This window comes from Gossypium hirsutum, chromosome A07 (genome assembly GCF_007990345.1).
Source record: "Gossypium hirsutum isolate 1008001.06 chromosome A07, Gossypium_hirsutum_v2.1, whole genome shotgun sequence".
NCBI classification, from domain to species: Eukaryota; Viridiplantae; Streptophyta; class Magnoliopsida; order Malvales; family Malvaceae; genus Gossypium; species Gossypium hirsutum.
In genome coordinates this window covers 95,601,296-95,615,616 of record NC_053430.1, presented here as the reverse complement: position 1 = coordinate 95,615,616, position 14,321 = coordinate 95,601,296, and the positions used below count along the sequence as shown (strand labels likewise).

Genomic DNA, 14,321 nt, shown 5'->3' with positions numbered 1-14,321 from the left:
TTCATACCTTTACCATCCACTAGAGTTCTTCAGGAGCTTTTTGTAAACCTACCCCACAAATCCGTCAACTCTATAAACTCGAGCATACAATGGGAAGCAATTAAAATCTTGTCACTTGTTTAATCCATCATTGTTTTTTACAAATCATACAATTTTTGAGTAAATTAAATATATTTATTGATCTTATTAGGTATTATACATAAAAAGATAATAATAACTTTTTTTGACATGACATAATACAGGCTGGATTTAAGATTTTACTTTGTCAGCGTTATTATATAATTAAATTTAGCTATTAGCGTGGTAAGACGTGCCTATAAAATTTAAAAATATGTTAATTTTACACTAATATAAATTGATTATTCTTTTTTGCATATGATACAAGCTGGATTTCATATTTTACTTTGTCAACGCTATTATATGATCAAATTTAACTATTAATTCAATAGGATTTCAAACATATACATAAAAAAATATAAAATCATGTGTAAACTTAATTAATTTTATTGTAACATAAAGTGATTACTACTTTTATATGTAGCAAAGTACAGGCTGGATTTGAAATTTTACTTAGTTATAATAGAATCTAATTTAATTATTAGTTAGTTAAGCTGTCAGTAAGATGCATATAAAATTGTAAATTGTCTCCACAAATATAAAGAGGTTACTGCTTTTATATAGTTAATAATGCAATAAAAAGGAAGGTGAAATTATTGTATATTAATTTCCATTATTTTTCAACTTGTAAGACCAACATCAGATGAAGATGATGAAGTATGGAACAAGATGCAAGAGGCCTTAAATCAGATCCCCCAGCAAAGAGAAGTTACAAAGATTGAATGAAATTAAGAAAAGAAAAAAGGATATGGCATGAGATTGGTTTCATCATGGCAAAAATCATTTACCAAGGAGCTGTAGTTTTACTCACATGAGCTTAACAATTGTTCCAAGAAATCAGGTCCTAAATCCTCAAAAACCAGCAAGTTTTGTTGTTGCCTTAATGCGGCGGCGTTCGGCTTGATTTTCTTGTTCTTGGATCTTTTCCTCAAGGAGTAGCGCTTCTTGAGAGCCACCAAAGGCGAGCAACCCTTGTCTTCATCACATCGATGCTTGAGTTCCTGAAGGGATTCCTTGACGGTTTCGATGGGGAAATTGAGAGTAGCCAATGGACCTCTCATTGAGAATGCGGCTTGGTCGTATGCTAAAGCAGCTGCTTCGGCACTGTCGAATGTTCCAAGCCAAACCCTGGCACCATTTCTGGTTGAATCCCTAATCTCAGCTGCAAATTTACCCCATGGCCTTTTTCTCACCCCTCTATAACTCTTCACTTTCTTGGGTTCCTCTGAGCAAACCTCTTCCTCCTTTACGCCGCCATCGATGGAGGTGTTATTAGACTCTGATGATGCTTTACGCCTTTCTTCTACATCACCCAACAAATCCGACCAAATCGTTTCATCAGGGTTATTGAAGTTGAGAAGAAGCTCATCCCACTCACAGCTACCGGAAAACTGCTCCGCCGATCCAAACCTTGATAATTCTGGATTATTTGAATATTGAAACAACCAAGACTCCTCCATATCTGGGTGATTTTTTCTTTTCTTTTTCTATCTGTTCCCTCTCTCGTTGACGACGCACAAACTAGGTTCTGTACATCTGAAGTACCTGATCCTCCTTTTATACCAGAATTTAGCAGATGCGAACAAAAAACTTATTAAGAAGCATTAAATCATTAAGTAAAACTTTGTATTTAATATATGATATACATTTCATATACTGTTCCATATACTGCCCGGCGACCATCACGTCATTAGTCAATAACAGCCAACATTTTTGTTTCTTTAAGGAGGCGAACAAGTTTTAATTATTTATAAGCCCTGAAAATTTAATTTTAAGTAAATATTTTTTTGATAGGTAATCTTTTTTCAATTCATAAATAAGAGGATATGCTCAAATTCACATTCTCTTATATTGATAATAATGCTCATACCAACTAAATTAAAATTCAATCTTCGATTGATTTACCAATTAAAATATCAACTCCCTAAATATATTTTATTTAATTATTATAATAAAAGTATTTTTCTTTACTTTAAAATTAAATAAAAAAATTAAATTACCCAATTCTCTAGTATATTTTATAATAGAAAGTTCATAAAATAGTTTAATCAATATTCGAAGTATAATTAAATCTGACATAAGATAAACTATTTTATTTAAAGAGGTTTTTTTTTTCATCCAATTGAATTTTAGAATATTTATTTTTAATTAATTATTTAAATATTGGAATTGTTCATTAATGAAGTGATAAGATTGAATGAGATTTAATTAACATTTGAATACATGATTAATGCAACAAATTTAGGGTTTCCAAAATTTAAGGTTTTTTAAAAAATAATATAAAAAATCAATTAATTACGAAAGTAAGTTGTTTTGAACCCCTTCTATACAGCTTAACATATTGATGATACCATTAAAATTATATTTTTTCGGTATACATATATTTTTTCGAGTTTTTTTTAAAAAGTATATACTAAAATCGCTTGACATAATGACGACACCAAACTTAAAAAAAAAATTATTGCTTGATGAGACAGGACTGTCCAACTAATTTTTGTAAATAATTATTTTTTATATAATTTTTATAAAGGAAATTTAATGTCTTTTAATTTTGATATAATATATAAATGACGTATGGTGACGTACGGCGGCTGGGTGGACCCACAATTAAATTATAATGAATTTTTTGCCATGTTAGCATGTTTAACTTCGGGTTTTGTAATGCTTTTATTGACATATGTGGCAGCACTTGTCTGTATGATAATGTATTAAAAAATTTCCTCTTAACGAGGAAACACCTTTCAAATTTAAAATTTATCAATTTAGCCCTTAACTTTTAAATATAATATTTACATGTTAATATAATTTTTTTTTAAAAATTATGTAGTTTTTAAGTTTATCAAATTTTTAAAATTTTTATGAAATATGTCCAAATTATTGCTCGAGTTATCAAGTTAGTATTGTTAAAATTTTATATATAGATGATAAATTTATTTTTACTAATTATCCATATAGAGTAGACTATAGACTATAAAGGGTTGTGACAGTACATACCAAATTGGAAAGAGGAAATTGTTGTTACTGAAATTAAGGAAAATTTATTAGACCTTGGACCGACCATTAATTAATTTTTTATATCAACTTTCCATAAATATATTCACTTTTTTTATTCTAAGATCTGCTTTGATCTTAATTTAAACTCAGATTTGATTTTTTTTTCCTTCTGGAAGTCCTTCAAAAGGGGCGAATTTGCTAGTTGGTTTAGTTTGACTTAGACCTTTCTCTATGTGTATAAGTTGTTTGTATGATCTTTTTATAGTGGGGATAAGCTTGGATACGTGTCTTAAAGTTACTAACGTTGAAGTCTGATTTGATACTTTTGGGAGTGACAATGATATTGTGTCCTAGGATAAGACGTTTTAGGATGGCTAGCGATCAATTACACTAACCTCCACGTGGTCTTTATATAGTTTTAGTGGAGGTACCTCTTTCCAAGATTCATAGTGTCATTGATTCTATTGAGAGACACGTATCTAAGTCTCTGTGAGTACGTTGTGCCCAATATATATTAAGATATTCGTGAAGTTTTACTACATGAAGATAACAAATATGTTTGATAATTATATTAGAGTTTTGTTAATACAAAATTTTCAAAACATAAAAGAGTTAGAATATTACTTCAATTTTTTATAATTAATTATTCCCATAATTTAATATGAAATAAATAAAATATCAATTTTTGAGAAAATCAAATATAAAATTGTTAACATATAATAAATTATATAATGAAATCCAAAAATCTTACCTCTCTCCCTCTTTTATGGGGAGAAAATAATTATGGAAAAGGTCCTTTAGATTTGGTTGCCATTATTTGCCACAAATTCAATGAACTTCACATTTTAGGAAATTTCTGTCACGTGGTCATGATGGTCCTCACCACCATATGTTGACGGAGTCAATGTTAATTTGACAAATTACATTTGAAGGTAATAATATTATGCCCGACAAGACAAACAACTCCAGGATTCAGGTTCGTCGTACGTGGTCACTTCCTAGGTTACATTATCCCTATACTAATTCAGCCGCGACCACCTCATACCCCCTAAAAATACAAGGAATAAATCAACTTTTGCCATATCCCATTATTTTACAGACCAGGCCGCCGTCATCGTCTCCGGCGACCATAGATGCCAACTGTCTTTGCTTTCTGCTTATTACTATGGGATCTTAATAATGAAGTCTGTATTGATTTTTGTTACTCAAAGACTAATTTAACTATTTAGACTTCAAGACCCGCTTAAAAAAAAGTAAAACGATTTAAGTACAATTGACTTGGGCAAGAATAAGACCTATTTTTTAAAGAGTAGGATTTTTTTGCTTGACCCGACTATTTAGTATATTACAATTATTTTAGTATTATTTAAGTATAAATATTTTCAATTTGTTAAAAAATATTTATTTAAATATTTTTAGTTTATTTAATGTATTATATTTTTAAAATTTTTATATATATAAAAAAATAATATAAAGAAAAGTAATATGGGAGTATCGGGTCAAGCTCGGATTTAGTATTTTTAATCTGGGCCAAACTTAAACAAAATTTTAAACTTATTTTTCGGACGCAAGCCTAAAAAATAAGTTTAAATTTTATATCGATCCGATCCAACCCAACCCAAGATAAAATCTGATCATCATCTCTTACCTCATTCCTTGATATTTGTATATTTTAAAAATTCAGTCGGATTCACGACACGATGATCATGTTGACTATTTTGGTTAAGTAAAAAAAAAAAAACACAAACTGTCAGTTTCATTTAAGATGGAGGTTGTGTTTTAATGTATAGATTAAGGGGAATTAGAGATGGTGATAATTGATAATTAAGTAAATCAATGGGTGGGTAAATCCAATCGTACTTCAGTCATTGGATGGTGAAAGCAGGAGATGGGGCTGCCCGCCGGCCGGCTGGGAAATTATTTTTCTTTAGGACAAGGGAGTTGAGGAACAGGTGTTCCAACGCACGTACCTTCCTTGAATATTCAATCCATTTAAACAAAAATGCATTCATGTTACCTGCTACCATCCAATATCATTGCAATAACTTTTAGATTTTTTCTCAAAGTTGTATTTAAATAAATAAATTGCAATCCATGCTTTTTAACAAGTTTGACTCTTAATGCTTTTGGTTTGGTTGGAAGAATCTAATTCCGACATCGTCCCCACATAGCATTAGCACCAATATGAGACTTACAGTTCATGTTTGGTTCGACTCGTTGTTTAAAATTAAAAATAAATTAAATAAAGTATTTATATTTAAATAATATTAATATATGTGTAACTTAACAAACAAATATCTTTAAAATGATAGTAAAATTAATAATATAACAAGTATAGGTTATACAATAGCCAAACAATAGTAACAAAATAATAAAATGATAACAAAATAACATCAAAATAACAAGATTTTTTTTTACAAATTCGTGTCGAGCCCATTTTTAAATAAATCATTTTTTTATTGCATAAGTTCATTTTTTAAATTTATATTTTTGTTTGAACCTTCCTACTTTTCGACCAGACCAGCCAGACAATAGATTTTTAATTACCTAAAACAGTTCTTGCTTCCTTAATAAATTACCTGCTGCTCTCCTTGCTGCTTTCCACTAAGGGTCTGAAGTAATAAGTGTAACGTGTTTAACGTGTTTACCAGTAGGACTAACTCTTATTTCAAGTCAAGGCTGTCTACCAGTCTTACTTAGTTCTATTCATTCTGTCCTAATATAAAGGATCGACTTCTCTGGGGTGTGACAACTCCTCCTCATGAATAAATTGTCTGCTTAAGACAGTCGAACGTGATAGGCTTGCAAAGCATAGGCTACGTAGCCTTGTTCACCGGAAAAGCATAATATCATTGATTGAAAGGGAGTTTTGTTACGAGGAATGGGATTGTAACCTCTCAATACAGTTCAGACGTTAAATCTGAATTAGAGAGATTAATCGGCCACCAAGATGGCTTAGAATAATCGGGGTCTATAAAATAATTGATTTAAAATATTTATTTATTTTAGAAGAAAATTTGAAAAGTTATAAAAAATAACATTTTAGTTTAACTTTCCTAAGTAACAGTGACAATTTTAAGAAAAACTTAATTAATTTTCTATTTATTTATTACTTGCAATTTTTAATTTTAATTTGACCGCGAAAAAGTGATTTTTACTTGATTTTAATAAAACTATATTTCATATATTAATTAAATAAAAATCATATTTTAAAAATAACTTAAATGTTATACACGCTAAAAAAATCCTAAATATGAGTCTCATGCTACAAAATGAATAAATTAGTACAATTCTGAAATAACATAAATTATAAAAATAAGCCTAATAATATTTTCATAAAAATAAAACGTTTTCGATCCTTTCGTATGCCGCATCCGCGTCCTACCTTGATGGGTTATCTGTAGAGATGGAAAAAAAAAGAGTGAGCTATGAAGCTCAATGTGAGTTCCATCACAAATAATTTCAGAATATCAATATTTCAGACCACTTCCACAATGTATACATATACATATATGTCATTTCAGAAAATCTAGTTTGTATGCACATGTTTTATATATACCATACGATTTTGGTTTAACAGAAAAGATCCTGCTTCACTGCTACACACTAGAATGGGAGTTCTCCTAAACTCCAACAGCCTACACACTGGGTTGTGGTTTAACTACCACTAGTTTCGCAGATAAAAATCTGTCACTGAGCTATGAATACAAAACAAAAATTTGCAAATGAAACCCACCATTGGGTTGTGGGTACACAACAAAATATCACAAAGAAAATTTGCCACTGAGCTATGGATGCACAACATATTTGCAGGTAAAAGCTGGAGATGGGTTGTGGATGTACAACATATTCACAGTTAAAGGATAAACATTGCTACTGGGCTGTGGGTGCATAACAAATTTGCAGATAAACTATCACTTCTTCCTCCGTACATATCGTCCCACCCCATACAATGCAACATGACAAACTTAAAATGGATTAATACGATAGCATTTAATTATGCTTTTAACAGAATAATATGGTAGCAATCAATATGCTTATAATAGTTCAATACAGTAGCAAACAAATAAAATGTTTATAACAGATCAACTCAGTAGTAAAAGTCATGCTTATTAAGTGTTCGGTTTAATGACAACATAATGCATACTATATGTACAATTACAAATACAATCATAATAGACATGTGTATTATTCACAATTCATGCAAATATATATATAATATGAACTCAGTCAATTAATCATGAATTCTAGTATTATTCATATTATTAGGGACTCAATTGAATAAAATAAAACACTAAAACAGTTAGGGAATCAATCAGGGACTAAATTGAACATTTAATAAAAATTTGGACAAAACTATAAAATTTATAAAGTAGGAGACAAAACTGTAAAATCTAAAAAGTAGGGGACGCTACTGTTTTTCATCTTAGGTTGTTGAAATTAAAAAAAAAAAAAAGGAATAAATGAGAAAGATGAGGTTTGAGCTTAAGATTTGTAAGGAGTGTCTTAACTATTTAAACATCAAACTTAAGGCTTATTTCTTGGTTATTCATTTCATCTAACTCCTTACATTTTGGGGTGTTACAGAGACACGGCTATGGCTCGGAAATTTCAGGACGGCTAAAGAGACTGCCAAAGCTTATGACAGGGCTGCATTTACATTCCGGGATCAGTCAGCTATTCGCAACTTCCCGAACGAGTTGGAATATCTGAATCCAAGCATTCCACCGTCTTCATCTTCTAATTGAGTTGGAAGAGTGAATCACCCTAGAGGCCGACGAGTGAAGTTATTGAATTTGGGTACTTGGATAACAAGTTGTTGGAGGAACTTCTCGAAACGCAACAACACATGCATGGCTTATAAAACGAATCAAAATTTTGATTTTTTCATGTCAGCTTTCAACTTAGAGCAAACCCGAATCATGTCTCAATTGCATGCATCAAGGTTACAAGTTGACAAAACTCTCAAAGGACATTCTAATAACGTTTGGCTACTGGTACCAGGCAGCCAAAGATCCACTTCAATGGCTGTTTGTACAACATACAAATGCGAACAATTCTTTGATGTAATTTGCCCTTCAATTAACATGGGAAAGAAGGGCTTTACAATGGAGCTAGAACTAAATATTCAGCCTAAACCATCTGCCAAACCTACACTGAGTTTACATCAAAGATGTTCACCCTCAATCATGTTTTTGCATATATATATATATAAGAAATTTTATGAGCCAATGTTATAATTTGACAAGTAACAATTTCTTTAAAAAAAGAAGTCAAACTAGTCAATACTTTCTAAAAAGATTACTTATAAGTAACCAATCTACTACCAAGAAAATATGAATTTTGAACATATTTAATTAATTAATTTTATAAAATGCTTAATATATTAAAAAATAACTTGCAAAATAATTCAATAATCAATTGAGCATCCAACCTAAACCAACACTCAATTGAGCCCTTAATCGAATTAAAAAATCAATTAAGCTCTCAAAAATAATTTCTGTATGAGCCCTAATGTCCGTTAATTTCACAATGTGGCATGTCAAGATTGTGCAACGCGGTGAAATCTAGTAATTTCCTTTAAAATTGTTAAAAAAAATTATAAAATAAAATCATAAAATTATAAAAGAATAGAAATTTACAAATTTAAAAATATAAATTTCTCAAAAATTATAAAATTAGAAAAAGAATTTATAAAAAATTACAAAAATTTTCACCTGATTTTTTTATAATTTTTAAAATATATAAAATTTTGAAAAAAATGTAAAAAAATATAAAAATATTATATAAAATTATGAAAATATAACAAATTATAATTTTTTATGGATCTATCTTTGAGATTGATCAACTTGTTGATATCATCAAGGGCGAAGCCAGAACAAATTTTTAGGGAGGCCGAATGAAAATTTAATTTTTTATAGTCTATATCTTTATAATTTTTAAAAGATTAAATCGAATTTTTATAATTTTAGGGGGGCCAAAGTACAATTTTACCTTTACTAATTTAAAATTTTAAAAAAAATTCAATAGCCTAAATATAAATTTTCCATTTTAGGGGGGGGGGGCCAGGGCCACTGCCAGCCCCCCCTTGTATCCGCCTCTGGATATCATCAATATAAACATCAACGCTGCGGGGTACATGGTGCAGCCATTGGGAACCTGAACTTCTCCCTTTGACCTTAACCCAATCTGGTTATTTTTCTTGACTGTCAACTCTTTATGTGGCACGTTAGTAAATCATGCAAACTCTTTTCGATAATTTTATATAACTTTTTATTTTTATTTTTTGAAAATTTAATAATTTTAATATATATTTTTGTAAATTTTAAATTTTTTATTTTTATATATTTTTTAAATTCTAATTTTTTTTATAATTTAAAAAAATTATATTTTTATGTTTTTTTTGAAATTCAAATGTTTATAATTTTATAAAAATTTGTTTTTTTTATGATTTTTATGTTTTTAAAACATTTTAAGGGAAATTCCTAGATTTAACGGACATCAAGGGCTTACATGGAAATTGGTTTTCCGAGAACTTAATTGATTGCTTATATTCAATTAAAGGCTCAATTAAGTGTTTTTCTTGATTGATGGTTCAACTGATTATTGAATTATTTTGTAGGACTTTTTGATATATTAAGCCTTTATAAAAATATTCGAAAACCATTGCATTCAAACCATTAATAATCAATTTCAATTTCAATTAGTGAGTAAATTAATATAATTAGGGGGTCATGCGCCGGGTTGAGCCCGAAAAATGGGTCTAAAATTTTGCTCAATTCTTGTTTGGATAAAGATGCTAAAATCCGAGTCCGATTGTATTATAATAAATTTTAAAAATATATAATACATCAAAAATACTAAAAACATTAAAATAAATATTTCTTAACAAATTGAAAATAAATTTAAAAAAATATATTTCCTTAAAAAACACTAAGATAAGTGCAATTTAACAAGCAAATACATCTAAAATAGTAATAAAATTAACAATAAAATAAAATTTATACAATATCCAAACAACAATAAGAAAATGGTAGTAACATAATAGTGAAATAGTAGCAAAATAGTAAAAAAAAAACAAAAAAAAAGAACAAAAGATTCTTTTTTGCATATTCGGGCAAAAAAAGTTTTACCTTAGGTTCGACTCGTTTTCTACATGGGTTTTTTTTTTGCCCAAGCATATATTTTTATTCAAACCTTTTCACTTTTTGGGTGAGTTTAACCCGACCTACAGACAAGTCTAGATACAACATATAATTTATATTCGTAGTATTTGCACTATAGATTAATAGAATAAAAATATGTTACAGCAATATATAAAGGAAAAAAAGAGAGAGAGAGATTATAGACAAAAAAATATTAAATAAAAAGGCAAAATTGTTATTAAAGTAATATATTAATAGATTTGCTAAAGGAAAAAAACTTTAAACAAACAAAATAAGCCCGAAATCAAAATTTTTTAATGTAATGTCAATTTATTCAACTAATATCACAATAAAATACAAACTAAAAAATACAATTAAATCAACAGAAATTTAAGCATAATTACTAAAATCGAAGAATATTCCACCAAATCAACTTACCAAATTTGTCTAATTCAATGGATAGATAACCTTATACATACATTCAATTGTATAATTCTTAATTAAATTCAATTTCAATTAGTAAATTATATGAATATATGGTGGATTCTGCAAATAAATAGTGTAGTAGCTTTGGATTTTATTCGTATGAAGGGCGAGATGGATTATGATAATGCTGTGTTACGAAATAAAAAAAGACTAGTTGCTTTGGTTGGGAAATTGAACTCAAGCATGTATTTTGTGAAGGAAATTGATTAGTAGACCGAATGGCGGCCTTGGCTGGATTCGAGGGTTTACTTGATCACTGCTATTATATAATTTGATTTAACTATTAATTCATTAAGACGTGACAGTATAAGATTATAAAAATACATATAAAATTAATTAGTATTATATAAATATAAATTTGATTACTCTTTGTCATATATAATATAGGATAGAATTCAACTTTTACCCATTCAATGCTATTATATAATCAGATTAAACTATTAATTTGTTAAGCTGTCAGTGAATATTATAGAAATACATTATTTCTCTTATACATATTGGTCACTGTTATTATATAATTCGATTTAACTATTAATTTAGTAAGATGTCAGTCGCAAGCGTATACAATTATTAAAAAATACATGTAAAATTAATTAATATTACATAAATATAAATTTGATAACTCTTTATCATATATAATATAAGCTAAATTTGAAGTTTTACCTGTTCAATGCAATTATATAATTAGATTAAACTACCAATTTGTTAAGCTGTCGGTGAGCTGTTTATAAGATTATAGAAATATATTATTGTGGAATAAGTGAGGGAAGTTGGTTACCAAAAAAAGAAAAGAGGGATGTGAACATAAAAGGTGAAATTATTGTACATTTCTATGATGTGTGAGTTGTTTCAACTTTACAAGAGACCCCAATATGAGATGAGATGATGAAGTAAGGAAAGAAGATTGAAGAGTGTGCTTAAATCAATGCCCCCACCAAAGCAATGAAATTGACAAGAGAAAAGAAGATATGAAATGGGATTAAAGTACCCAAAGCAACCAAGGAGCTCTACTTTCACTCACATGAACTTATTAACAGTTGTTCCAAGTAATCAGCTCCCAAATCTTCAAAGACCAGCAAGTTTTGCTGTTGCCTTAATGCCGCGTCCTTTGGCTTGATTTTCTTGTTCTTGGATCTTTTCCTCGATGAATACCGGTTCTTGAGATCCACCACAGGGGACCAACCCTTGTCTTCATCGCATCGACACTTGAGTTCTTTAAGCGATGCCTTGACAGCTTCAGTGGGGAAATTGAGAGTAGCCGATGGTCCTCTCATTAAAAATGCGGCTTGGTCGTAAGCTAAAGCAGCTGTTTCAGCGCTGTCGAATGTACCAAGCCAAACCCTGGCACCATGTCTGGTTGAATCCCTAATCTCAGCAGCAAATTTGCCCCATGGCCGTTTCCTCACCCCTCTGTAACTCTTCGTTTCCTTGGGCTCTTCTGAGCAAACCTCTTCCTCCTTTACGCCATCGATGGAGTTGTCGCTAAACTCTGACGATGCTTTACCCCTTTCTTCTTCTTCATCACCCAATAAGTCCATCCAAGCCGTTTCTTGGGAGATATTGAACTTGAGAAGGAGCTCATCCCACTCACAGCTGCTGGAAAACGCCTCCTCCGATCCAAACGCTAACAATTCTGCATTATTTGAGTATTGAAACAACCAAGACTCCTCCTCCATAACTGGGTGATTTTTTGCCCAGCTTGTTTTTTCCTCCTTGACGAGTCACAAACTAGGTTTTGTGTCACAAGATTTGAAGTATGGCACCCTCTATATATACCAGAATTTAGCAGATGTGAGCACACTTAAATTAAGAAACTATCACGCAAATATTTTATATACATTAGATTATTTCACACAAAAAATTATTTAGCAATAGTAAAAACTTTGTATATTAAATCTTTAAATTATTTTATTTAAACATCATATAAAATTATTAAAACGTAAAAATATTATTATAATAATATAATTTATCATTTAGGGTATACTAATTTTCTTCCGATTGAATTTGAGTTATCATTTTTTTTACTACTGAGTTGATATCCAATTAATTTAAACATTAATACAATAAAAATTTTATAATAAGTATACATAGGATATATTTCAAAATTTGACTTTAGCAACTAAAATACATTAGGGCTTGGCCCTAAAATGGAAAATTTGTTATGCAGGTCCATTAAGAAATGTTTAAATTAGAAATTAATATATAGTGAAATCCTCTTAAAGTAAAAAAGATTCTAGTAAGTCCTTTTATAAAATAATGAAATTATAAAGTAATACATGATAAAATTATATTTTGACCGCTCAAAAATTTATAATTCAATTCCTCCCCTTAAAAACATTTCTGAATTCGACCCTGACACATAATATGATAAATATGTTTGGCTACAAAGGTTATTAATTTGATTTCTTTTGCATTTGGTCACTATAAAGTTTTTCAATTTAATTTCTTTTTATAGAATTTTAATTATTTAACATGAAGGGTGGTCATTGGATTATTTAAGGGTTTGGACCTAATAGACGCTCTCTATATTTTTTCTTTTTCTCTTTTCGATGAAAAAAAAGAGAATTTCATTGTAAAGTCGTATGCAATGCACAAAAAAATTTATACATTTGTTCAACTCTATCTTTTTCTTTCTTATTAATTTTTAATTATTTTTAGCTTTTCTTCTCGTCTCATCACGTGAGTTAGAAAAACATTTTATTATGTTATATCATTAGGATAATGATCTATCAATCTGCTAGTTCATTTTAAGAGGCACAAATAACAAAAATTGTTTTAAAAGAGAAAAAAACTACTAAAATTTCACGGAAACCTCACAAAAATTTATGTACAAAGAACGAACAAATTCTTATAAATTATCCGAAAACATAGAAAGAAATATTTACAGATGACCCTAAAATGTGATCTAATTCTCATGAAGATAATTTGAATTTCCGATCACATTGTTTTGAGATAACATGAGAAACTACCATCCTTACTAAATATGAAAAAACATATAGAAGAATAAGATGACGTACGGCGGCGGGGTTGAACATATGGACCCATAAGTGCACAAAGAATGATGCATTTGACATGTTAAACATGGTGCTTTCTTACCAAAGTGGAAGCCACTTGTTACTGTAATAATGTAATTAATTTCCTCTGAACGAGGAAAGTGGTTTGAAAAACCATAGATTAGGGACCGACGTTAAATCATTTTTATATTATTACTTTAAACTACAAAATCTACTTTCATCTTAATTTATATAACTCATATTTGAATTGAAAATGAATAATTTTTTGAATTCGGTATGATGGTTAAGTATATTTATCATCTTAAGTGTGATTTGAATTTGAGTTGCGTTAGTCATATTTATTGCTTGGGCTTTATCTTGGTATTGTAATTCACAAAAAAAAAGAGTAATTCTTTTCTTATTTTAATTTTTACATGAGTTAGTCGATGAGTAATAAATTGTTAAAAGTAAGTTTTTTTTTGAGTTTTTAGAGTTATGATTAAATTGACGGGTTTTGTAAATGTTAAGAGTTAAATTTATTGAATTTTTTAGACTTAGAACTAAAATAATAAATTTTGTAAACATT

At 29.3% G+C, this 14,321-nt stretch overlaps 1 protein-coding gene and 1 pseudogene across 1 annotated transcript; both read right to left on the bottom strand.

Annotated features, from left to right (window-relative positions):
- Window positions 1-701: 701 nt before the first annotated feature.
- Window positions 702-1,737, bottom strand: LOC107955442 (ethylene-response factor C3). The gene has a single exon (XM_016891237.2). It carries the CDS (start codon window positions 1,575-1,577, stop codon window positions 921-923), a length of 657 nt encoding a protein of 218 aa, XP_016746726.1. The 5' UTR covers window positions 1,578-1,737; the 3' UTR covers window positions 702-920.
- Window positions 1,738-11,541: 9,804 nt separating this feature from the next.
- Window positions 11,542-12,495, bottom strand: LOC121231857 (ethylene-response factor C3-like; annotated as a pseudogene).
- Between the last annotated feature and the right edge of the window lie 1,826 nt (window positions 12,496-14,321).

Excerpts from the sequence above, each read along its gene's own strand:
- LOC107955442 (XM_016891237.2), bottom strand. The coding sequence starts at position 1,577 with ATGGAGGAGTCTTGGTTGTTTCAATATTCAAATAATCCAGAATTATCA.